We start from the raw sequence: 27,124 nt of genomic DNA, 5'->3' as shown, positions 1-27,124 counted from the left end.
AAAAGAGAAAAATCATGAGAAAAATTAATATAAGACTCCTAAGATACTTCACACTGAAACTGAAAGGAGAAATCTTAATATCTGGCTTTGCCTTTCTGCTAGCTTCCTTGGTCAGGTGACCAAACCCATGACAGAAGTATACAATGCAGTACAGTTTTTGAAAGAGAAGCAAAAACCTGTATCTGGACACTGTGGGTTTTAAGCTAACTTTAGCTTTTACTGTACTTTCTTATCCTTACCCTCTTGTATTTCATTTATGTAATTGTAAAATCCTTATACAGTGTTTAGCATGTTAGTGCTTCAGCAGGAGACCTTGGAGATTGCCACAGCAGAAAAATATGTTAGTGAACAGAACTATATTCAGTCCAGGGTTGATCTGGTCTTCCCTTGTAAGACCAAGACCTTCTCTGCAAGTAGATAGGAGTAGGGAAATTTAGAGCTTAGGCTCAGTTAATTAAATTGGTAGAAATTGAAAATAATAAATAGGTGCAAGTAGAATATTTTAATTCTGTTTTCAGGATCCAGTTTTCCCTTACTTTGAAGGAGATGATTTAAAGAAACTTACTCAAGAAGTAGCAAAAGCTAGAAGTTTCTTAAAGCAGGCAAAATCTTTGAGGTGAGTATTTATCAAGAATCTTTCAATAATTGCTTTTTTATTTCATGAAAGGAAGACATGAACATCTGACTTCCAGGGTCTGCTATTTAAAAAAGCATTGCTGTTTCTTGTACTGTCAATTTTAGTGGTTTTTGAGGCTTGGAAAGTGACATGCAAGCAAGCTGTCTGCTTCAGAGGGATTTAGTTTTAAGATCTTACACAATTAGCTAACATCGTAGTAAAGGATTTGAGCAGATTCTAACAATGTGTTAAACTTCAGGGCTGTTGTTTTCTCTCAGTTGTTGTCCCTCCATTTCTTATGTCAAAGAAGTTATATTAAGTTTTCCTCTCCTTGCTGAGTTCATCCACCAAATCAATGTATTTCTTTTCATATATATTATTAAAAGAGGAATTTTACTCTTGTTAATGTGATGCAATGTTCTTTTTAATACCTTTTCCTTTATTATGACTTCTTACTCGGAAATGCAAATTACTTTTATTTTCCAAAATCTGTATGGGCCGCTTCTATTCTGCCTCATCCTGACTCCTCTAACTGCATCATCATCCATTCTTTGCTAGAATTATGTTCTCTGCATGGAATAATGTGAGCTTTTTCTCCTGTTCTCAAACAATCCCATTGCAACCCATTTACTTTTGAAGTTACCATCAATCTGCCTTTCTTTTTGCCTCTAAAGAGCTGTAAAGTTTCTACCAGCCTTTTTCTGGGCAGATTCCCTAAGCTTTCCTCTTCACTCTTCTTACACTTCCTGATTTACTGAAGGATCTGACAAAGTCATTTTCCTCTGAGTCTTTTTCTGCTTTCCTGAGTAATTTGACTGTTAATCTTTGTCCTTTCCCTATTAAGTCATGGGCCTACCAGAATTTGTCCTGTGTGTTCCCCTCTTCTGTTCTTTACTGTAATTTTCAGCTTCCTTTTCTCTCTATAGAAAAAGAATATTCTGCCAACACTCTTCAGGTTTGTCTCCCTTTCTTTTATCTTCAGCATCCCCCCTCAGCGTGGTTTCTTCTTCCCTTTTCTGTTAACAGTTATATAACAGACAACAGTGCAATGTGACGCCAGGCAGAGGTGTCCCAGCAGACTCCAGATGAGCTAAGTCGTTTCCTGGAAGCAGCATAGCCCTGTGTGCACTGCATGCCATCTGTATGTCAGTAAACTGAATTGGCTCAGGTGGCACACCATTCCCTGCTGCTTCTGGTGTCATTCACAGCTGACTTTGATACCTGCCTAGAACTGGAGTGAAGGACAGTTAAATTATATTGATCCTTATGTTTCTTCATTGTTACACTTCCTAACTGCCAATCCAGAAACAGAAAGTGCCATTTCAATAGTAATAGTGGGCTAAAGTACTTGCAATGAGCTTTAAAATGCGTTATATCTCCTCAATGAAAAGATTTTCTGTCACAGGAGGGCATGGCTAAACGGAGATACAAAGCTGCTATATTTCTCTGTGAAAAGCTGCTGTAATTCTTTGGATTTTGTTTTTCTTTCAAACAGGTTATTACTACAAAAATGGAATATAAACCAGAAGGACAACTCAGGCTTTAAAAAAAGTGCTCAGGTAAATATAGTCATCACAATTAGATCATAGTTTATATATAGTTCATATATTTCAGTAGAAGGATAATGTTTCATAAGCCTGACGTAAAACGTATTAATTTCTAGCAGTGACTTTTTCAGAAGTTGAAAACATACGTAATGATTTTAGTTCATAACTGAGCTAGTCCACAGTGTAAAACATACACAAAGAATAGTTCAAAGAGAACTATGTTTGGGGTGAAAGGAGCAAGGCAGATGTGTATTTGTAAATATTAATTGTTTAGCTCTCTCTAAGAGCAAACAGCTAAGCCCATTAGAGGGTTAGGACCAGATGTAATGGCTGTAATAACAATTGCTACATGGGCTGCATGATTTATCAGTTAAATGAACAAGGCTGACTGAAAAAAGACCTCACTAACAGTAAAGACAGCCTCAGCAAACACTGGACTATTAAAACGTCGTGGGAGAGGCAGCTGAACAAACTAAACCTCTCACAGAGCCAACCTGCTGCTTTTAAATTGACAAAGTAAAAATTACAGGAAAAAAGAAATTGCTGGGTGGAAGTACTTTCTCAGGGTTAAACAAGACAGAAGCATTTGTCACAGAGCTGTTTGAGGGTGGAAAAGTGGACATGCAGACAACTACAGAGAGTTGCACTGGAGAACTTAGACTGCTAAGATACTCATCAAGGAATTGGGTAAGGCAGATATACAGTGAGACTGTTTTTTAAATCCTTGTTTCCATAGTAGTAGTTTGTATTTTGGTTTGCAAACATTGCCCAGTCATTCAAAGAGAACTAAAAAAGATCCAGTCAGACGCACTGGTTAAGAATGCTTGCTTCATGGAGAATGGAACCTGGAGCCTGGTCAAGTATGTGCAGAATTCATAAGGGCTGATCACTAGAGAGAGATGCTTGGAGAGGAAACAGATATATAACCATCACGTAGTAGCAAGAAAGTTCTTACAGACCTGTAGAGACAGAGGCTAGTGTTCCACAACCATCTCTGTTATTTGACCTTCCAAGGTAGACTGTATTGCTTGTAAAGTGTATTAACGTACTTCAGACAGTACATAGCATTGTAGCACGATTAAACATGTAAGTAAGGAAAATGGGAAGTTAATCAAGTTAATTTATATTGTTTTTTTCATTACCATTTTGTCAAGGGTGATGGTGAACCTATGCAGTTTATATATTTTGAATTGTATTTTTAAAATTATTCATGTGCTTCACTTGTAGGATTAAATTTTAGATGAAGAAAAGATGCTGAAGAGGTTTGGAGTCGTACCACTAGCCTGCTTCTTTTCAGAGTGTGCTTAAAGCTTCCAGCTTCAAGCGGGAAGAGGAAAGGTGTATTTGTTGTCTCTGAACTGTCAAGAGAAGGAGTTACAGATGATAAGTGCTGCAGACTTACTCCATTTGCAGACTTCACAGGACTCAAAGTAAATGAAGCCCTGAACTCTCCAAAGTTTAAACATAAGTAGAGGATATTTTTCAATATAGTTAATGCAAATTTTAAAAGTGTATCTATTTCTAATATAATTAGTAGTTATATAGGGTCACAACTTTTGTTTCTCTTTTATTCTACTGCATCATACTAATAATTGCTTCAATTAGTGGTGGTATGTCCAAGATGTCTTTTTTCGCAGTTGGTTTGAGACTTGCTTACTGGTGCTCATTATCCCTAACAGATGGCACAGATGGCACAGATGGCTGTGACACTAGAAAGAGAATTCTTTAGCCAGTTTTGCATAGGAGTCCAAGAAATAACCTTAGTGCAGGAAAGAAAGCTTGGAATGAATATTTTTGCCAATAGAAGTTTGCTAATAATTATTTCGACTCTTTGGGTTTTTGTGTTGGCAGTAGAGAAAGATTTAGAGTTGATGATTCAGAACTCATCAGACGTGCAAGCAAGTAGTATCTTGCTGCTGATAAAGCCTAGTTATGTTTGTGTAACCAGACACTGCCATTCTTCTAAGCGATTCTATTAAGTTTTTGTATGTTTCCTGTCCTAGAAAGAATAAAAACGTTTGCCAGTACCATATAAGAAAATCCAGTTTAAGCTAATTGCAGTAATGAGGCATATATTTTTCCAGTTGATTTATGAAACACATTTTTATTTACCAAGAAACTGCAATGACAATTCACTGGTATTTTGCAGGTGTTTACTGTTGTCTTTCAGAAGGTTAGGAATAGGTGTTTAATATATGTAATATTTAACAAAAATGGATTCAGACTGCAAAATTCAGGTACTTGATCTGAATTTATTTAGGAACCATTTCCATCTCCTGAGTGCCAGCTGATGGGATATACTCTGATATGGGAAATACTGTCTTTTCTGTCCCTACATCTGTTTTGTCTCCTTAAAGAATTAAAAATTATTTCTATCATAAAAGCCTCTTTTTAGTGTTGTATGTTCTGCACCAGCTGACCCCTGCATTCCATGCTAGTATCAGCCTGCTGTGGAATACTGCAGTTAAGATGGTGCTTTGTGCTCTGCATCACTTTCTGTGATTTTATTAGTAATGTGTTTGTACGTGTGTAACTGCTGAGATGCTTTGATATGAAAATCTTAATTGTAAATTAATAGGATTAGTTACATTTTTATTTGGGGTATGTAAATATTAGGTGATGATCACTGATAAAATGAGTGGATTTCTACTAATAGAAATGTTAAAACAGTAGATCCAGGTGGAAAGGATGAGGTTTCTGCATTACCAAAAAGAGATTCTTACTTATTTCTCGGAGGATCTAAGAAACGTCACAATACTGTAGCATAGATTCTGATATTCTTATAAAGGTCCTTTAAAAGAACCTTAAAAGGAAATATACTTGGGTAGGTATGTTAAATGGTATCAGAGACTTTTTGTGAAATAAGATAGTAATGCACATGTCAGATTTTGAAAATGTGGATAAGCATCAGTGTTGTGTTAGATTGCAACCTGTCAAACCTCTCATTTACAGCCTTTTCTTTCCCCTATATAATACGTGGTGTTCGGAGATTTTACTCATACAAAACAATTCCATTTATACAGTGTCTGTATAAACTGATTGTCAACAGGTCTATGTAATCCTAAATTCACTGTAGCCTACACTCATACTCATCACTCAGCTGTTTGTTTTGGTTTAGACGGTCATTTGTTTCTGTGGGCAGAGCATAGCAAGTTTCTCTGGTTCTCTTGAGCATGCTCTCAGACTTAAAGTAGGTGTTAGGAATTCAGGAGTCTTCTCTTTGCTGGTGGTGTGGGCTAAGGGTTTCTAAGTCTCCTGTTCCAGAAAAATGCATCTAAAAAGTAAGGAACAAATGTTGACGCTCGAATTTGTGTAACCACAGAAGCTATAAAATAGTTGGGTGTTACAATATTTAGCCATTGCATCCCACCCAACTTTACTTTTTTTTTTAAGTGTTTTCAGGCTGTGCAGCCTCCATGCTTCTGAAGCCTTGTTGTCTTGCAGGCTGGTCAGTCCTGCTACCTACTCAGAGCAGCTCCTTCCTTTAAAATACAGTTTCAGTCTCCTGCTTATTACCTACCTGGAAACTGCTGTCCTACTTGCTCCCATCAATCTGAGGGCTACTTAGGCAGGAAAACATTTTAAGGAGATGGTTTAGCTGTGATGACCTGATTAATCAAGTGCTCTGTTAATGACTTTTCAGTGTTGATCTGTCAGGTATATGTCATTTGCTTTCCTGGTTTATGCTTGCTGGAATGCAGTTCACTGTATTCAAGACATAATAAAAGAGGAGTTTTATAATTGACAAAGATGTATATTTTTCTGCCAGCTTGTTTGTAAGTCATGTCATTGCTGTGACTCACTGAATACATTGATTTGCATGCAGTGAACTAAAGACAAACGGTTAAACCAGATGCTACTTCGCAGTATGTGTTCTACTCCCTATCAGAAGAGTGCTGTTTTCACAGCAAGAGTGGGTAACTCCATGTGGAACAGCTCAGGTACTGCCATAATTTACGGTCAACTTCCAGCTGCTGTGCTACAGTTAAATGGTGCAAATGTTCGTAAAAGTTTAGTGTGTAGGACTTGGCAGTTCAGGAGCTCCTTTGTGCATGGTTCAGCCATACCTGCTTCAGGGGACAACAACCTTCAGAAGGGTGGGACAGCTTGGCATAGTAATAAACTCCTCCGTCCAAATATGCCTGAATTGGAGTCAACCCCAGGAAGTTCATGCTGCTTCTAAGGAAGATAACGGCAATAAGTGTGTGTTGTGCTGTGTCCTTTAGAATTCTGTTGAGTAACAATTACTCTGTGCTTTATAAGCATGTTATCTACTACTAGTGTGTATCTAAATTTGTAACTACAAAGTTCCAAGACTTTAGGCATCCAAACGTATTACTACAACTAAGTCACAAGAATTTTCATTGAATCATTTTAATGCATCTCAACCAGTCAGATGTATATAGTATACTTTTCATTCCATTGAACTTCAGTCCTCTTGTGAAACCTTCTCAAACAGATGCTTATTAGATGTTTGCTTTCTGAATAGGTTGGGGGTTTTTTTTAAAAGAAAAAAAGGAAAATCCAATTCCGGGAACCTGCCAGCATCAGAAAACATCCTACTCCTTCCTGATCTCTTACAATAAAGAGAATCTAGGTTTTACGTAACCTAGATGCACTGGTGGACCTACTGTGTGAGGAGATTGGTAATCTCTGACTCATATCATTTGAGACTTCATCAGTTAGAATCTTAAATTCTACCCAGAGTTTGATAAGTAGATTAGACTGACCTTATAAGCCACAAGTTTACATGCTTTCAGTGATACGGGCTGACTCAGTCATTGTGGTAACATTTAATGTGGTACTGAGGCTCTTTCTTAATAGAGAAGTAACTAGCAAATAGCAAATTTAATTTCTTTTAGAGGGTTTTTCCTTTCTCCTTTCCTACTTGGAAAGTTCTGCAGCTTATGCTACGATTTCTGGGTTATTAATAACAAGAGGGGAATGGAACTTTGTAAATGAAACTTGGTAGAAGTTATGACAAGTTTTTAAATTATAGCTGACTGGCATAGTGCAAAACAAATCCTCCTCTTCCATCCATCCTAAGCCACCTCCCATGCCCTTGTAACTCCTCCAATGGTTTTTTGGGTATAAAAACAAACCATGTAGTAGTAATGATGATCTGTACTTCTCTCTTCCAGTGCAATAACCGTAAGGAAACCTCCTAGGATTGGTCTTCAATAATCTTTTTTAAACCTGCACATATATAGCTCCTGTGGTTTTTTTTGTTTTCTCCGTGATTCCTATATGTAAGAAGCCAAGCTGTAATCCCTGCTCATTATATAGAAACATGCCTTTATTCGGGACAGTTTATTTATGATGGATTTGTATTCCTTCCCTTCAAATATTACATAAACTGTCCCCTTTTCTAACAAGACCTAAGAGCTGATAAAAGGCATGTTCGTTGTTGCTATTAGAAGTTGCTTTGTTCTTCCTGTATTTCCACCCTGACTTGACAATGCAGTTTCACAGTTATCATTTCATTTGACCTGTGTATCTGTATAGCATGCAAAGCAACCACAAATGCAAAGTAAACAAGAACAACGTAACTTGAAAAGCATTTTATATGACACATTCCAAGCCTGTGCTTTGAAGTATATGTGTGCTTTATTCCTTCCGTGAGGAAACAGTGAAATATGCAGAATCATAACACAAATAAATACACAAAGACACAGGAAAAAGGAAGGAATAGAGTGAGAATGTTCATGTATGTTAAGAACTGAGGGATTTAAGAAGAATCTGATCTCTTAGCTTTGCAGCTAGCTGAAGAATATGGTAGAAAACCTTGATTTTTCACTTTTTTTAGGAGGAAAAACATGTTTAAAGAGGTAGATATCATTGGTTTTAGAAACACTGTATCTGACAGTATTAAAAGAAAAAGCCATTAACAGATGACAGGGCATGAGAAAAACAAAAAATGCATAGTATCATCTCTACTAAATGCATATTTATAACTTTCTGCTGTTGTTGTTATACAGAAATGAATAATTACACTGTTATACAGAAAAAATGTCTTTACAAAAGACAAACTATTGAAATGCATAGTGATGAATGGCTAATATCTTTGCCTAACGAAAAATTGGAGCTTACTGCACAAAGGTTCTTAACTTAGTCCTAGCATACAGTTGTTCTTTTGCTATGTTAGGCATCAAAAATACACCCTTTGTCTAATAACAGGAATAAGGATCTGCATCTTCTTTTCCCTTGTGGCATAGACTTACAGTGTGACATGGGTAAGTTGCTTTGCCTCTGTACCTTTCTTTTCTAACTTAGCAAGGAATGTGAAGAATGTTGTATTATCATAAAGTATTTAATGTTGCATTTGAATGATGCATACTTTCGGTATTAAATTAACATCTGTTGTTGCATTAATATTGTGTTGGGAAACTTTAAGGACAACTTCACTCCTTAGAAATATTTTATATGTACCAATGTTAAGCATTTGGTTATATGAAAAATAAATATTCTTAAGTTTCCTTTCCCAAATTCAGGTCCGTTGATTTCTCTTTTTGAAGCAAAAATTCTAAGCACAGCAAGGTACGATGTTTAGAAGAGTACCATTCTTTTCCATTAATGTTGCAAGACCTTCTGATTTAAATGTTTCTTAACATTTTCTGTCATCTCTCACTGAAAATGTGAATACCTCACCATCATCATTTCTCTCTGCTCTCTCGTTTTTTAGACTCAATCCTTGCTATGAGGGTGATTGTTTTTGTAATCACAAAGAGACCTTTCATCAAAAGTACTTACACACTACAACAGATCTGTCTAGACTTTTTGGGAGTTGCAGAGAGGATCAGCAATTTGTCAGTTTGTCCAAATGAGTCTTGCTGCTCTGAGTTCATACGACTGTGTCTACATATGACTGGTCATCTGGATGTGAACAAGTGAACAGGGAGGTGTTCAAACACATGATGAGCCTGAACAACTCTACTAATTTAGGGCTTAGATATAGAATTTTTAATAAGTCAAATGAAGAGAGGGTATTTTTATGCTGCAGTTATTTTGGCAAAATCCTGTCCTTGAGATAGCTTTAAGAGAGCTTAGGCTCTTAAGCTTTTCTGCTATTTTTCTGCCCTTGGGCAGTGCAGAATATCCCATCCTGACTATGACTCAGGCAAAACATATGGCTTTTTTTTTAACTCAAGCCTCTGTTTAGCTCTCCATGCTTTGGTTATGTCTCTGTTAAAGGCTCCTTTCTGCATAGTATCTTCCAAGCAATTAAGAACCCTCATTCAGGTTCCTATTACATCACAGCTGGAGCACTGCTCCTGTTCTGTGACCTGAAAATGCAGACCTGTGAAGTTAAGGGGACCTGCAGAATGAAAGGGACAAAGCCCCAGTTTCTACACACCTGTCTCCTAGGGTGTGACCCAACACCTCTCTGTGGTTCAGTACCCAGCACTGGTGCTCACTGAACTAGCCCTGGGACAAGAGTGTTCCTCTGTATACTGGAGACACATAGTGTCTTGTCTTTCCTATGCCCTGAGTCCTACTCAATTCAAATTTTTCAGTGGATCTGTCAGCATGTGATTTGAAATCAGCTTGTGTAAGCTTACCAGATTCCTTTATGAAACAGTGTAATTACATTTCAAGATTGCTTTACAGCCTGGATGTAACATTTTGATAAGCCAGCCTAACATTTCACAAATGTGGACCTTCTCCATGTAAATAAACAGGCAAACTCTTTGACACCTCCCTGTTGTACTTTATGCAGTCACCTCCTAGACGTATTGTATGTATTGTTTATTTCTGTGTGCCTACATGAAGTGTGGGTGGTTATAGGAGAAAAAGTAGAAAAGGGCAGTATAGAGTTCTGATTCAAGACCAAAAGCAAGCTTAAATCTTAATGTAGCAGCTTTTCTCATTGTAACTTTAGCTTCTGTTTCTTTCAAAAAGACTTAGTAGAATGCAGTGAATAAAATATGGCCACCCCTCTTCTTCATTAAAGATAGGAGAGTAAGTGTAACAGGAGAGGCTTTTCTGAGGTGTCTCCTCCTGGCTAAGGTAGAACCCAAAGCCAAGTTAAAATACTCCTTGTTGATTTCCACTGAGCCATGAGGGATTGATATGCTATGAATAAGCTGACCAGCTGCTTTGACTTGTGGGGTAGTTCTGTAGTAGTCCAGGGATAGAACAGCCACTTTCTTGGATTGAATGGTAAAAGCTATCAGTGCTGTGGACAACTCAAAACAGAGAATTTGGTATTCTTGGGGGTTTTACTCTGAGCTGGGTTTGTCACTCATCTGGCAATCTGAGAAGTGCAGATTAGTTTGACAGGTTCAAAGATTCTAGTTCTAATGCAGACTACGGGGACTTACATATATGGTTTGTGCTAAAATATATTTGCGTAGGTGTCAGTTTGAGTTCTTGTCAGCACATGAACATTAACTTATATTTAAATTGCAAAGTCACCTGTGAACCTGAGATATTTCTAACATGCAAACGTTTAAAATTGTCGTGATTTATATTTAGATTTGGGAGTGTTTCTTTAGCATCTTAACTACTGCTTTGAGACCTAATTTTAGACACACCCATTTAAAAATGTTGGCCTCGATTTCTCATTGTTTAATTTGAAAAAGGATATGTGCTTTAAAAGTGCTTTAAAATCTTAGGATCAGAGAAATTCTATAATTAGTAATCATTTAATTCATTGTTCATTTTAAATGCATTATTTAATAGTAAATTACCTTTTCCTGTTCTGGTGTGTACCAGTTAGTTTGTTGCCTGTACTTCATTCATCTTGGAAGCCAGAGAACCCTTGTGCCTACAGTTAAGCCTCTTTGCAAGTATATAATTGGGTTGAGGATGAAGATAGAAAAGTCAGGATGAAAGTACTAAGTACCACTGCCAAACAAGATTTTTGTTTCTTCTCTTTGTATCCAAACTTAGATTGAAAACCATAGAAGGAGAAGGATTTCCATTCACTCTGCTGCTAGATGGGATGTATCCTACCAAAATTTCACACAACTGTGAGAGAGGTTCCCTTTGGAACATTAGTGTTAAAAATTTCTTTCCTGTTTTTCTTTAGTAAAGAACCCTTTTCTTTGTACTTTTTAAAAACAGCGTGAGATGTTTTAGTAATCTAGTACAATTTATCTACAGAGTGAGGTACCAATAGAATATTTGTGTTGTCTAGTGTCTAATCAATAATTTTACCAGGTAATAGTAAGAGATACTATCCTATTCAGAAGGGTCGGATGTGGAGAAAATACTTCATTTTTTCCTGAAAAGGAACGTAAATAATGTACAAATTAAGCCCTGCCCTTTTTGGCTCCTGGCCCAGCCACCAGCTACAAAGGAGCAGGAGCAGCAAAAGGGCCTGAGCACGCGTGAACATCTCTGTTTGTCTGAGAGTACCTGACTGATGCCCTTGTGTTACTAATTGTCCAGCAAAGAGAAGTCTCACCATCTTACTTGGACAGGAAGGACTGGGAAAACGCTGACATCCAGGATTCTACCAAGGGTACTTACTACTACTTTAGCTATTTTTAAAAACCTGAAATGTTTGAATTATAAGTTTTTATGGGAAGAAATTTCTGCATTTCTACTATTTGAAATTACAGTAGGAGAGCTAAGAACAACTCACACTGCATGTGCTGCGTAAGATGTAACTATGCTTATCATGCAGAATACATTAATAAATCAGAATAGCTCCTATAAATTTAGAGAAATAAGCAAGTTACTGATTCTGGAAATAATTTTCTTACAGGAAAATGTTTACTTTCAAAATGTGATAATAATTTTCTAATTCCATGAAAGAGATTAATATATCGATGCTATTAGTGCTTTTTAAGAAAGAGATTTCTGAACTTTTTGATACAACCTCCAGCTTGCTTACAATCTAAGGAGATATTAATGACAAGTATTCAAATATATGCCATTTTTCAAATATGTCTTTTTATGGTATATGTGACAAGCTTGACCTTAGTTCTCCTTACAGTGTATGAAAATGTACTTTTTCACAGAAGACAAGGCAAAAGAATTTTATATGGCTTAAAACTACTGTGTTGCAAAATCTAGAGATGCAAATTTAAATTTTCTTGATCGAACAGAAGAGTGTATTTGGTTTAGTTTTATTCTAATTTAAATTTTGTTTGGAAATGTGGATTATTTGTCGGTTTTGAAATGTCGGGATAGTTTTCAACATAAGGAGCTCATATTTTCCACTTTGTTATGCCACTCAGTTCACTGAATTTAGTGAGCTGACATTGGGGTTAAAACCATATAACAGCATGGAGAATCTGGTATTTACTTCCCTGTGTCTGAAATGTAAAAAACAATGTATTAAGTATCACAAACAAAGTTATAAAAAATTAACTAAGTAATAGCAAAAATAGTCCATAACTTTGTGTTCTGTGGGCTTCATTTTCTGTTGTTTTTCTAGTAAATTTTTGTCCCCCTGGAAGTGAGGTAGCGGTCAGTTACCAATCATGCCCAGTTTCTGCATAATCTCTGCTGAACCCAGGTGTAAATGACTGAGAGCAAACTATGCTCAACTACCTGTGCCCAGCTGGTAGAACATGATGCACTCACATGCATGGGGATGTTACTATGAGGACCCACTCTAACTATGAGAACACCATAACAGTCTGCAGGAATTGGGTCTATATTCCTATATTAGGCTGGCAAGCACCCAGTTTGGCTCCCACTTTACAGTGACTTAATTTGATTGATTTCAGATGTATGTATTCTGGATTTCTATTTGGGGACGAAAAAGCCTAGATCCCAATGTGGAAAGGGCATGCAAGGAATCAGGACAATAGGGGCTGTCTATGCAGGAAAATTAACTGGACTGATTTCTCAGAGTATATTGTGATCTGGAATACCTGTTATTTTATTTGCAGAATATGAGTGAATTTCTTAAGAGAAGTGATTATTGTAAAATAAACTCATTTCTAATACAGAACAAAGTGTACAGATGGGTAACTCCTGTGGAATTGCTTATCTCAGAATGATATTCTAATCAGTTTTTCCAAGCAGATGAACCCACAGGGCAGATGGCTTACCTCTTCTGTTCCTTGTCAGTTTAGCTGTATATGAATGCCCTAATGAGAAAACTAAATATATTTAGTGTGTAACCAGAAAAGTTTAAAATGGTAACAAATTTTTATCATTACTGAAGAACTGTGGCCCAAATGTGAAATAAAGTGGAATCTAAAAGCAGAATCAATCCTTTTTTATATTCCTTATCTAATTTTTTTTCCAGACTAGTAGGTTAACATCTATTTGGTGTTAATATATCAGAAGTCAGTGAGTTTTCAAGGATAAAAGGTTTGATATAGCAAGCCTTCAAAAATGTAATCATACCTGTTAAGATCAGGTAATTATAATGTCTCTAAAATCCTGTAATTTCTCTTCATTTCTATATAATATGAAATGTGCGGGTATGAGGCAAAGACTAAATCTTGAAATATAAAAGTATTCAGACTCATTACTCATTGTACATAGAAAACCCATTACCAAAATTATGAATGTATATATTTTAAACATGTTAAGATAATAAAAATATATAAATAAAAACAGTATAGTCACAAAAGGAGCATTGTAACATGAAAGTTACTGAAATTACCCAGATCTCAGAGGAATTTTCAATAGATCTTCTATCTTGCAGTCGTGATGCAAGAAGGATCTACAGAAGAGCTCCACAGCAGCCAACCATGTGAGAGCAAACTAAATGAGCATGCTGGTCCACTGGCTAACAGAAGCAGAAGGACAGTGGTGACAGGAGGTGGAGGCTACCTGGGATACAATCTGGGATGTGCTCTTGTTAGATCAGGAATTGCTGTTGTTCTGTTTGACGTACAGAAGCCTAAATGGGAAATTCCAAGTGGAGCAGATTTTTTCAAGGTATGTTGAAATTACATATTTAACAGCAGTGAAATAAAGTTCTACTACTTTTATGCACATTAGCAAGGCTTGCTCTTAAGGATTTTTGATAAAAGCATTTACTGAAAGGCCTTTAAGGACAATAAGAAATCATGGTTAAAGGTCCTCACATGCATAAGTAACTGATTAAGTCCAAGTGGACAGTTCTGTCTGTCACCAGTGAAGTTCTGGAGTCCTGTGTTGGGAGGTACACATCCGTAGCTCACCTAGGTGAAGGAGTGAACAATGAAGTGACAAAGTTTACTGCTCAGGGAGATCATTTCGAGTAAAAAGGTGGGAGCAAGACAGGACAATAAAAATGATCCCAAATGTAGAATGACTGCCACACAGAGAATGATTGAGGAAACTGGGATTCCCAGTCTGGGAAAGAGATGACTTGGGAGTGGGAGAGCTCTACAAACCATGAATGGCATTGAGATGGATAGGGATGGACTGTTCACTGTCCTTTCCAGTGGAAGAAGGAAGGGCCATCAGGTGAAATGAGGAGGAGTCAGTTCAACACAAAGAGAGATTGTTTTTTTCATGTAGTAGGTAAAAGGCACGGACAAAGCCTTGCCAAAAATTTACTTCCGTTGGAGATTACTAAATAGGTAAACTAAATTAGGCTGAAGTAATCTTCTGAATTAAAATACTTGGAGACTTCAAGAGTATTCTGGGGGAAAGTGTCACATATGCTTGCCCCGATCCTGCTCTTCTCAGAGCACCCATTTATGAGCACTGATTCCTTTTGATTCTTAGCAATTCAAGGAATTTATTGTATCTGTAAAAGAGGGAGAATGAGAGAGACCTCAAATATTTAACAGCTCACAGTCATGTATGGAGGACAGCATCCCCCACTACTCCCTGATGTGGGGAGCACCAGCTCCTTACAGCTGCTTCGCCACGCAGATGTGGGGGTCTGGGTGCACCTTCTGCATGCTCCTGTCACCTTGCGCAAGTTCTAGTTGGGCAGAGAGAATCATTCAGCTGATCTTGTCTGAGCATTTAGTGTAAGAACTCTTTGACACCACCACGAGAACTAGAAAGTTGGTGGCAAAGTTGAAAGTGATACACAGGATCTTTGTCCCAGCAGCTGTCGAGGTGATGCCAGATTTTCTCCTCCTGGCTACATCACCATGTGGGACAGGCGGTGAGGGAGGCAAAGGGGGAAGCATGATACTGCTCTGCACAGCTGTGTGGTGGGCAGAATACCAGGCTAGGCAGATCTTTAGTCTCACCCAGGATGGTTGGTCTTAAGTTCAATTTCATAAACAGCTTTTACAGAATATGGAAGAGAGATAAAGTATTATTGAGGAACCATTCAAAAACCATAAGCTCGATTGTTAATGATACAAATTCACATAATTTAAGATGATGGATCAATGGCAGTTTACATCTTCCAAATGAGATTCAAGAGATCTGACAAATGATCTTCTGAGAACAGTGTTTTTATAATTCAATTTAAAAAGAATAAATATTACAAAGTATAAGTGAATTACCGAGAAAATGGAACTATGGAGACCTAGTAAATAAAGTAATAAGTCACATCAGAGATCTGAGCCTTGATCAGTGATTTGAAGATTGTAAATATTGTTTATACTGGTTGGCTATTTTAGCGTTTGATTGAAGGTAGGAAGTGTAAGTCAGCCATATTTGTGAAACACTTTGACAGCCTCAGAAGAAGAAAGCTGAGAGTTAAAGACTGATTAGATTACCTCTTAATATTACCTCCAGCCATTTGTTTTGTGATTATTCTATAAATTTCTATAATATAAATAATATCCAATATTTTGAAATATAATTCTGAAAAGAAAGGTACTATATTTTTACTGATATCTGTATGTGTGGAGTATTATTCATACAGTATTACCTTCTATACAAAAATGCAATATAATGTCCTAAGCGCAGCAGAGCATTTGATAGTAGATGTAGCACATGTGTATTTAGTACAGTACAGTGTTCAGTAGTATATAGCATTTCATATAATGTGATTGTAATACACTAATCTATACTAACATAATGTTAAGTGTCTATAGTGTGTCCTCTGTTTTAATTTTGTACAAAACTGTAATTAAATTTGTCACGCAGTGCACCTGAAATAAAGGTTAGGTGGCAAAGAGACATTTGTCCAGATTGCACAAGTCAGATCTTAAGGTGCTAACAGATAAGGGGTTCTTTTATTTGGCAATTCCATGGCAAACAGCTGAACCCTTCCTACTGTGATTTATTGTCCCTGGGACTTGACTCTCCAGCCCTCAAGCATATGCTGCTCCCATTCAAGTCAAACAAGTTTTTCCAGCCTGCAGGCTGCAGGACTAAGTGTGAAAATACGCATTATAATTGAAGCCAACAAGAGTCATATTTGTTTTGCAATAAAATATTGACAAAATTCTTAGTCATGGATGTTTCTCCACATTTATAATGTTCTATTTAATGCTAGTTAAATATTGTAAAAAATAGATCAGAATTATTTTAGATTTTCCTTAATAGCCATAGTTAATACTAATTCTATAGAGAATGTAGTGAGCTCTACTAGTCAAAAATCCATTCTTTTCTCATTTTACAGGGTGATGTGAGGGATTATGATACGGTGTTCAAAGCATGTGAGGGGGTTGACTGTGTTTTTCATGTGGCTGCATGTGGAATGTCAGGATTAGAACAAGCAAGTACAATTTTCCTAACGTTTTCTTTCGTTATTCTTGTGAAAGCAAAAGTTTGTCTGCATGTAGCAAAGAATGTAATTATATATCTATGTCAGACAGAAGTTAGTTGTAAAGGTCAAGTCATCCATACAGGCAACAAGGGAGGTACTTCTTAGATAATAAATGTCAAAGCATGAAACTAATGTACTACACAAAATACCCTAGAAAAATGAGATCATAGATTTAAGATGTTGGATAAGGAGGCATATCCTCTTTCTGTAATCTGAAGAAGTATGACAATATTGCTCTAGAACTAATGTTGATGTGTTTTCTTGTGAACTCGTACTCATGAGGAAACAGATGAGCAACTCAATATAGTTATGCTAAATAACTGTGATATTCAGAGAGTGTTATCAAAAAGTCATGAAACTAATTTATTTCTAGGAACAGGACAGATTGCCACTGGAACAAGAATTTGTGAAAGATTTCAGGGAGCATAACCCCTGCCTGTAATTCCTGTTTCTATATCATGGTTATCTGGGGTGTTACAGAAAACTGAAGCATTATCATTTCCTTTCAAATGCATTTTATCTTTCATTTTTCAACTTTATTTATTCATACACTGAACAAGACAATAAAAATGAGAACTGCTAGAAATCACTGTATGTCAGAAGGACAGATAACTGTAACACGTACATCACAAAAAGGTGACAGCTGTTCTAGATCTGGCAATTGTAAAAATTGTATTGTGTGACTTGTTCCATTAATAAGATATTGTGCAAACTCTATTTCTAGCTTCAAAAGAAAGATCAGATTGAATCCATAAATGTCGGAGGCACAAAAGTAATAATTGATGGTATGTACCTACATTTTCTTTTTTTGCGTCTGATCCAAATCATTAATGAAAAAACCTTCTGGTTGGATGTTTCCTGTGTTGATTTCGGAGTACAGTGAGGCTCTTCTCTCCCTCCTTTCAGAGTATGATGCAAAGCTAGGTGTGCAGGTCCCATTAAATGGTAGATTTGCCACCGGTTTGAACTGGAGGTAGGTTTTCAACCTGGACTTCCTTCCTTGGCAGACCGAGTTAAACTCTCCTCCATGTACTGGTTATTTTTTCCTGTTACTCTATGTAATGGAGAAGTGTTATCCTCTTTCCTCATAGAAATAAAATGAGAGATATTGTACTATTTCTTGTGTTGTAAACATTGGTAACGGGAGCCATACATGTGCTAAGCATATTTAGCTATTATTTTATCACATTAATATAGAAAATTTTCTGTCCTTTCTGATCATCTGTCTAAACATGATCCTTTTTAATTATATACTGATTTTTAACTACTAATTCTAGAAAATGTTAGTAGATTTCTTTCTATATATTCAATTCCAGAAAGAACGTTTCAAAATGTATTGTGAATACCAAAGCTGTTTTCTCTTTGCTTTTCTCTCTCAAAAAAAAAAACCAGGTGAAAAAAATCAAAAAGGCAAAAGCAGGTTTTATTTAGACCCATATTCATGCTGCCTGTGGGTTATTATTGAAAAAAGCAGAAATAATTATAGTGAAATGGTAGGCAAGTAAAACTCTAAATGAGGTATAGGGAAGAGGTTGCCACATATTCCCTGCCTCTTACCCCAACCTCTGAACCCACAGGAACATGTCGTGTCAAATTTTCACAGACTCCCAACAAAGCAAGAATCTGGGAGGAGCATGAACCTGTTAATCTACATTTTAATAATAGATTTTATTACTGTATTTTGTTCCAAATATTTACAACACAGTAATTGCATGCACTGTTTTCAAAATGAGCCAATGAGCCAACTGGACTGATTGCTCTGTAGGTTCTAAAATTTGCTGACTTTGAATATTAATTAACTTAAACTTTAGAAGTATTGTTAAATCAAAAGGAAATTCATGTTATTCAAGTTTGCAATGACATATAGGCAGCAGAATTTAGACATAATATCTTAACACCCAACTGGAATCCATAATTAAGACTTTGTTTTGTAATTAATATTGATTTCATTTGTATTTAAGGTACACTAACAGCATATGTTTCCTGCTAACATGTCATTTATCACTTATGAACAGCTTGAGACAAATGCAGTTTTGTCACACACCGGGGCGAGTTACCACATTTTCTTATACACCTTTACTTACCTGCACAGGCATCCATGAAGCTGTGGTGCAAGAAGCAATGCTGCTTACTGCTCACTGCTGGAGTAAGGGCAAAAATAATGGTCCACAGACAGGCTGCTCTCTGCAGTACAACCCCTACAGAAAGAAGCAGGGAGTTTTCAGTGCTATTTGATCTCAAGAAATGTTCATACTCATCTTCTTTTTATTCAGTTTGTAAAATGAATGTGCTTTAAGAAATGTTTCTGAAGTAAAGGAGGAGTTTTTTCCCCCCTGTCAAGATAATTCCTCTGTCCAGCTGATGACTACAATCCTGTGGTGATATGATAGTTGCAGATACCTAATTGTAAAACGTTTGGTGACCACAGTATGTAATATTTACATAACAGGTATTTGGGATGAAAAATTCCAGCTGAATGAACAAGAATATTATATTAAGTGATAAGGTAATGCTAAAATTAAAATACTCCTTTTTCTATAACTGTAATGTTTGTTTTCAAAAAGAGTTCATTTGTTGTTTTTCACTCTTTATTTTTGTTTTAAAATACTTTATTTTGTATACCATTGTAGTCTGCAAACAAAGAAATATCCCTAGACTGATATATACCAGTACAGTGAATGTGGTATTTGGAGGGAATCCTATTGAAGAAGGAGATGAAGAAACTGTGCCATATTTTCCACTGGAAAAGGTACCTTGTTTGTGTGATGGCATGGCATTTACTGTGCTCTAAAGGACAGATTATGTGAAGGCTGTTCTGAGAGCAGAAGCTGGTTTACTGTAGATCGCATCAAATTCTATAAAATTACTTTTCATTAATAAAAATTGACCCATGATCAGTAAAGAAATACTCAAATCATAGTGGCTTTAATCTACTATAACTAGACAGATGTGGGATGATAAAATACCTAAAAATGACTAAGTGGAATGTGACATTTAATAAGAATATTTTAAGAGGAAGGGCTTTCAGAAGACCATCCACTATGTAAATACTGAATATTATGGCCCCTGTGAGCCTTTGCATTGAATAATATTGTTAAATAACAAATTCTGCATCTTTATCACAGGCAGTTTTGCTTCTTTGAAGTTCCCAAACCTTGCTTTCTTGCTGCAGGCCAAGTGGTAGTTACAGTCACCTCAGGGCTGCTCTGAAATACCGTTTTCTTCTTTGCTGTGATCATTTAGGAAATATTTTCTAGATGAAATCTGAAGCTAAATGCATTCTGGCCACTCTTCCCATTTGTTCTTTACTGCTCCCAGCATACTGCCTGCAGTTAAAAGCTGTAATTTTAGAATGTACATCCTGTGTCCAGGAATCCTAAATGGGACTGACTACTACTCTGTTGGTGCCTCCCAAGATAGTTACTTGGATGTGTCAGTTCGTGCACAGCCTGCACAGCACCTCAGACTTGTGAGAAAACATTTTAGGAATTCCCAATTAGTTGCATGTGTCTGAGCCCTAATAATATATTTTCTCTAATGGCGATCATGTAATAGCAAGCAGCAGAAGTGGGGCATGGAGGGAGGTGGAGCAGGAGGATTAAGCCACCTGGGAGTAGAAAAATTTTCCATCGTGGGATTTTTAGGTATATTTTTCAATATGAAGTATCACAATACAAAATTCAACAGATACATAAATAGCCTCATGTGGATAAGTAATCACGAAACCAGCATGTGCTAACTCTGTCCAGGATCCTATTGTTTAAATGCACTTGGGTGCAATTTTTAAAGTTAAGGGTAAAAGATATAGCTGGGAGAGAATTGTTTATAACTTCCCAAATAGCTTCAATAAGAAATTGAAACATTTTTAGGAAAGTCTGAATTTTTAATTTCATATTTGACTTACTATTTAAAAAAACTTTTTTTCCAATTCAAAATGGATGTTTTTTCAAAATAAAATTATCTGACCCACCAGAAGATTTGGCTTAATATTAACTTTTTCAGTACATCCAGCACAAAAAGTGAGTTAAGTAAATACTAGTGGACTTAAATTCACTCTGAAACTAAACTTGTGCAACTAAAATGTAAGTCTGGTAAGTTTCTTTGTCAAAAATTAAGTATGTATTTGCTAAATCTTTTTATTTCTAGTTTGGTTTTACTTAGCTGATGTCTACAAGCTGGCTAGATTTAAATGTTATCGGACATAAATAGTACGTTTACCTTTACAAATGCAATAATGTGATTAAAATGTTGATCATATTCTGCCTTTCTTTATAGCAATTTAATCATTATTCTAGAACAAAGGCAATTGCAGACCAAATGGTTCTTGCTGCTAATGGAACTTTACTCAAAGGTACATATAAAACATTTGGGGTTTTCCTATCATTAGTAGTGCTAATGGATATTCCATTCTCTGGTTACTCATTTATCAATAAATAATACACTTTAAATTAACTGAAATAAGGATTTATTTATTTTGTTTGTTTCTACTCCTCTCTTCAGTGGATGATTAATTTTTTATGTGTATACCCAGACAGGTATGAGATGATATGCAAACAATAGATGGGAAAATTCAGAAAATTTAACCTTACTTCTTCAAATAATCTTCAAAGTTTATGAATTTTACAATAGATACAGAATTTGTGCTTTTATTCCCCATTCAATCTATCACTTCAAGCTTCTCTGATAATACCAATCTCTAAGCACTGTCCAATAGGTCATTCTCTTAATCCCTGAAGTCTTGCAGGTGTCTGGCAAGAATAATTGCAGTTTCTTAAACAGATTGGCAATATCATATCAGGGTCATGCATGAGTAGCTGTGGCTCAAAATCTATCTGTGTGTGGCAAGGAAAATATTTATCTTTGCTTTTACCATGCATATTTTGCTATTCCTACTGATTTCTCTCAACTGAAAAGTTGGCAAACATAAATTAGGTGGGGAGTCAATTTTAGCATCCTTGATTAACTACTGAGAAAATGCCTACCAGCTGTTACACTTGCCCACATAAAAGGTGTAATTGTGCCTGTTCTCAGAAGTCAGAGGAGTCTACTTACTGATTCACATGTAGACCTTAAAGTATTCATTTTGATTTAAAATATTCTAATTTGAAAGCCTGTGTTGAAGAGACCTCTTCCATTCCTTTGTGACGCCATTGAGCTGCAAGCAAGCAAGGTGTCTAAATACAGAAAATTGAATGATCTTCTTCCAGTATTGCATGTGTCTACAATGATGGACAAATATGTACATTATAAACTTATATCTATAATAAATAGCAAAAGTCAGTCAAGCAGAAGGCATATCTGTAGGAAAGTTTGATTTATCCTGTCCCTGTTCAAACTCTGCCCTGGTCAGAGGGATTCAGTTTTTCAAGCTGCTAAGCTAGGGTCTTTCACTACTATTGAGCTTGATTTTATACGGAAATGAAAACAAGTTACTAGGAAGCAGAATCACATGGAATGGTCAGACTGATCCTTTCCTTCCACAGTGTAAAATTCAGACAATGTATATCAGCCATATGTTGATATCAAAGCTATCTGAAAATCACATTTTGTTTTCTCTCCAAGGAGGGGACAAGCTCCACACTTGTGTGCTTCGTCCACCAGGCATATATGGACCAGAAGAGCAGCATCACCTGCCACGAGTAGCCGTATGTGTTATGTAGTCAGCTCTGGAGGACACTGCAAGTAGTTGTAAGGGCATAACACAAGTGGAAGTATCTTGATTACAGTTCTTAACAATTCCTCCAGGAAGACTGTTGTGAACGTTTGCTGACAGATCAGATGGTGCAAGATAACAGATTACATGATATGAGCCCTGCAGAAATGGCAAGGATCAAGCTGTACTTTTAAGTGAAAAAATGCAAGGCTGAAATGTCATGATGGAGGAGCTAGGTTTGCATCCCATAGTGTCAGCCAAACACTATAATGTCACCATATTTTACCACTGAGTATCAGTGCAACAGTCCTTGATTTATAAAACCACCAACTAGTTGTTTGGTTTTTTTCTTGTGACACGTTTCTTGTGCTGTAATTGTACTCAAATACAGCAAATAGTAAGTATGCAGGCTGAGCCAAAATGAATACATTATACTGCACAATAAAGGAATAATGTAGTTATTTCATATTTTCTGTTTCTACAGGTAAATATCCAGCGGAGACTATTTAACTTCAAGTTTGGAAATCACAAAGTTCAGATGAACTGGGTTCACATAGGAAATCTAGTACAAGCTCACTTACTAGCTGCTGAGGCTCTCACCTCTGAGAAAGGTTATGTAGCTGTAAGTAAACAATATTAACATTGTGTTTGTAGCTTTAGCTCTCAAATAGGTTTAATTTTTGACGTTCTGAGATCAAAGGTTCTCCAAAAGGTCATGTGCTAAATTCTCAAAAATGGTGTGTGGTTCAACAAGCGCATGGACAGTGCAAATGCAAATACATTCTGCTAATATTTTGATGCTTGGTTTTTTTTCTGGTTTGAAAATATATAATATCCTGATTGATTGAAAGAAATAGTATTTTTAACCAGGTTAATATTTTCACCTTCATACAAACTTGTATATTCTGTTATTCTTTTGAAAATAGATTCTGATTCTAGATGCATAACATAAAATTTAGAGCAACCATTCTGAGGCATTCCAGTTTTTCAGGGTTGAAAATTCCAAAGAGAGATGTACAAAATTAATGGACAATTTTAAAAGATTTTTCTTTTTCTTCCACTGGTCGTAATTACAACAACAATCTGAGGACTGTGAAGCATTACAGAACTGACAGTGTTGCAGCAGCTACTACATTCACAGCTCCTGAAGCTTCCAGCTTCATTTATATTGGTAGGAACATACAGACAACAGGTACAGATATGTCTGAACATCCTGCCATGTGCTGTCAACTAGTTAAGAGCTTGGAAACTATGCAGCTGTTTTAGAAGGACATAATGCCCAGACTCCCAGGGTCTGCTTGGGCATTCAGGTGTTCACAGTGCTCCCCGTTGGACAGGCTCCTCACCCAGAGCACAGCTGTCAAGGAAGTATTGCCTGCTGGAAGAAGGTAGACTGGAAGCCAAAAGTGGATTCAAGCACTGTGACATGTCCCACAGAATATATATACCAAATTTGTTTTCATCAGAAAATTAACCAGAGGTGGAACTTGACCTCAAAAAGCTGTGTTTATTAAATGCTGTCAGTGTTGCCAATTCTGTTGGACTCACAAAGGTAATTCTGTCCCCTGCACATCATGAAGAATCTAACGCTCTAACAGCAGAGTGACTACATAGTGAAATCAAGCTCCGATCTACATTACACCATGGTTAATCATGATTACCACCATGGGGTTACCCAAAAGCATGAGACATGTTTGAGATCACAGTGAAGTCCAGTGAAGGTAGTTTGTTGAGCTGATTTGTGTACATTCACCGTGTGCATGCTGGCATGTTATTCACGAAATCAAGAAAGGTAGGTATAAAAGAGAAAGAAAATGCCATCCTATGTAAAGTGTTTTTCTAATTGTTTTTCTCTGCTTCTTTAACAGAGTGGTCAGGCCTATTACATACATGATGGTGAAAACGTCATATTTTCTGAATGGATAGTCCCTTTAGTATGTATTGCACACATGTTTAGCTCTAATGCACCATATGGGCCCTAAACATATTGTTGACTAAAAGACCATACTAACTAAATGAAGTGCAGTGCACATTAATTACTAAATTATTTAACATTCTAACTGCGTATCTCAAAGTTCCACTGGCTTTAAGGGAAGTTTCAGATATGTGTAACTGTGGAGTTTGGCCCTTACTGTTTTGAGAGAATTTAGCTGAGAGGTATAGAACCTGCTGCAGAACAGTAGTATTTCTGTGAAGCAAGCTCACAGTGCATGAGAAGTTCTACTGTTAGCATCTGGCAAGCCTTTTATAACCATTATTTACTTCTTTGTTCTGGCATCAACTGCAACACAAAAGGGAAGGCCATTTAGAATGGTATCTTAAAAGCATAAAAGAGGCAACATTGTATTTTCATCAACATCAGGCTGGGATTGTTGGAGCATGCTGAAGTTTTGATCTTGCAATGCCAACACAGAAAAGTCTTCCAGGAAAATTACTGCAGTAGAACGATGGGCCTGTATCTAAATGTAGTTAAGTATTCCAGCCTCGGTCACTTGCCCCTTGGAAACAGCATTGTTTCCCCTTTACCATCCAGTTGCATTTGAAGGGTGGGAGGTGGGCATCGAAGAATGAGTAGTGGGCTTAATCACATTTCTTACTACCAGTATTGATAGGAAGATTAGCTGGAAAAAAGTTTAGATACATGTTTTTTAAACATTCATTTTTCCATTTTCATGCTTCATTGACACCCTCAATTTGGTACAAATTCTGTTACTCTTTCTTTTTATACCCCTTCTAGTTTGAAAAATTAGGCTACAGGAAACCCTGGATACGTATTCCAGTTCTCCTGGTTCATATAGCAGGTAAAAATAATAAAATACATACTTAATTATTGAGCTATTTATTTTTTAAATTTGTTTTCTTATTCCTATAAAGCTACATAATGGTTTTATAAAATGCAGGGACACAAATTGTAGGAATTATATAATTTAACATTATTCTAATTAATAATAATCATTTATGCCATTTGGCATTAATTATACCAGATAAAGTGTAAAGGCTATTCATAAACTGAGTCCATCTTTATAAATTAAATACTGCCTTCTACCACCTTAATTGCATTCTCTGATATCAATAGGAATTATAGGCTGTGCAATGTCAGCATTATCTCAGTTTATTATTATCCAGCTGTCTCATAAAGTACCTTTCTGTTTCACAGCCACTGTGATGGAGTATCTGCACCTGATACTACAGCCAGTTTTTAGCTTTACACCTTTATTGACAAGGAATGAGGTAAATATATAAAAAGAGAGAATGTTTACATATTTCTGACCAAAATTCTCGTGAAGTACATGATGCAGACAGGATGTCCCTTTGGATGCAGACAGGATTGTCTGCAGTAGAGGTCTGTTTTTCTGCTCAGGGCATAGTCCAGTCAGGGCTTACACAGTCATTTTGTAGCCTGATTTTTCATGCCATACTGGCCACCAAAGTCATCAGAAATTAATTAATCCTTACTTGAAGAGTAGATGACCCAGAGAAACATCCTAGAGGTGCAAGACAGAGCGACTGACCCAGAGCTAGCACAGAGAGGAAAACAGCCACTGCATTTCCAGTGAGCTGTCCTATGCTGTGGAACTACTTGTTAAAGGAAGGTGGTCCAAGAGTACAGAGCAAGAGTCTCGGGTCAAAGTGGCAGCAGTTATAATACCAGGCTAGCCAATAATTAGAAAGGCTACTAAAAATAATTCTAAATTGGAATGAAAAGTCAATTTTCTGAAAAAAAAAAAAAAAAAACACAAATAAAACCCAAAAAACAACAACCAACGAACCAAAACCCAACTTCTGGACAAATTAATTTTGATCTAACATGTTTTTGTACAATATTATGATTTATAATAGAAGTCAAAATGCTTTAACTAATCTATCATCTAGTCTCTTACTATACTGTAACATGTAACACAATAGGACACTGAAGGGACTGAATGGATCTCATAAACTACTGCTGAAGCTTTTTGGTTCTTCCACAATTTATCTATCTGGTTTTATACTTACTTCTACATTAGTTCTATATCTGAAGCAGAAATCGAGACTATGCAACTTAAGCACTTCCACAGGTACCATGCATTCACAGGTGGAGGATATAACCTCTTCAAGAAAAGTACATGTTTTCCACTCCTTAGATAATGCATTTCTGCAAAGTTGAGAAGCCACACCACGCTCCTCCAGTGCATTCATCCAGTTCCCTTGTGCATTTCTCTGTACAGAAGAGCTGGTCTGAGGGAATTGTGCTGATCTGTTGCAGGGGATTTCCTTGGTTCTTTATTCTCACATTCACAAGTGAGAAATCAGTATCATAAACTCCTGCACCCAGTCCTCTGAGCTTTGGCTCTTTACCTGTCAAGCTACATCACTTATTCTGTTAGCTCTGGACAGAATTCAGCTCCAAAATGTATACATTTTTGCATGTCTGTCTTTAGGCATGTTTTTAATTCCACTGTAATATCGTTATTGACGTATTTTCATCCCATTCTAGAAAATCAGATATTAAATTCACTTCTCTTGACTGTCCTTTTGGATTTTAGGTGTGGAACGTTACTGTAACTCACACTTTCCGAATAGACAAGGCACGAAATCAACTTGGTTACAAACCAAAGAAATTCTCATTGGCTGATTCTGTGGATCATTATCTTAAAACGAGACCTACTTGCCAAGAAGATCACATGTTCCTTAAAATGGTGTTTGCTTTTGGTGTTTTGTTAAGTTTGATCATTCTTTCTTTCTTCTAA

The 27,124-nt window shown here is 36.5% G+C and overlaps 2 protein-coding genes across 2 annotated transcripts in view; both read left to right on the top strand.

Moving 5' to 3' along the window:
- Window positions 1-5,912, top strand: part of VWA3A (von Willebrand factor A domain containing 3A) — a 34,833-nt gene extending 28,921 nt beyond the window's left edge. The window contains exons 32-34 of the mRNA XM_074885725.1: window positions 519-616; window positions 2,112-2,175; window positions 3,391-5,912. Of these exons, the coding sequence (XP_074741826.1) occupies window positions 519-616; window positions 2,112-2,175; window positions 3,391-3,396 (168 nt within the window). The 3' untranslated portion in view covers window positions 3,397-5,912. The remainder of the gene's footprint in view (window positions 1-518; window positions 617-2,111; window positions 2,176-3,390) is intronic.
- A 5,542-nt stretch (window positions 5,913-11,454) lies between these two features.
- LOC141950620 (putative short-chain dehydrogenase/reductase family 42E member 2) lies at window positions 11,455-27,124 on the top strand. Its single transcript, XM_074885726.1, has 12 exons — window positions 11,455-11,629; window positions 13,778-14,013; window positions 16,598-16,693; window positions 17,469-17,529; window positions 19,375-19,493; window positions 21,020-21,095; window positions 22,307-22,389; window positions 22,882-23,019; window positions 24,266-24,331; window positions 25,135-25,198; window positions 25,555-25,628; window positions 26,921-27,124. Exons 2-12 carry the CDS (start codon window positions 13,783-13,785, stop codon window positions 27,122-27,124), a joined length of 1,212 nt encoding a protein of 403 aa, XP_074741827.1. The 5' UTR covers window positions 11,455-11,629; window positions 13,778-13,782.

The sequence above is a fragment of the Strix uralensis genome, chromosome 16 (assembly GCF_047716275.1).
Source record: "Strix uralensis isolate ZFMK-TIS-50842 chromosome 16, bStrUra1, whole genome shotgun sequence".
Taxonomy (NCBI): domain Eukaryota; kingdom Metazoa; phylum Chordata; class Aves; order Strigiformes; family Strigidae; genus Strix; species Strix uralensis.
Note: the sequence above shows the minus strand (reverse complement) of the source record. Positions and strands in the feature narration are given on the sequence as shown.

Excerpts from the sequence above, each read along its gene's own strand:
- LOC141950620 (XM_074885726.1), top strand. The coding sequence starts at position 13,783 with ATGCAAGAAGGATCTACAGAAGAGCTCCACAGCAGCCAACCATGTGAG. Across the intron at positions 21,096-22,306 it reads TAATGGAACTTTACTCAAAG|GAGGGGACAAGCTCCACACT; the intron begins GTACATATAAAA and ends TTTCTCTCCAAG. Across the intron at positions 23,020-24,265 it reads CTGAGAAAGGTTATGTAGCT|AGTGGTCAGGCCTATTACAT; the intron begins GTAAGTAAACAA and ends CTTCTTTAACAG.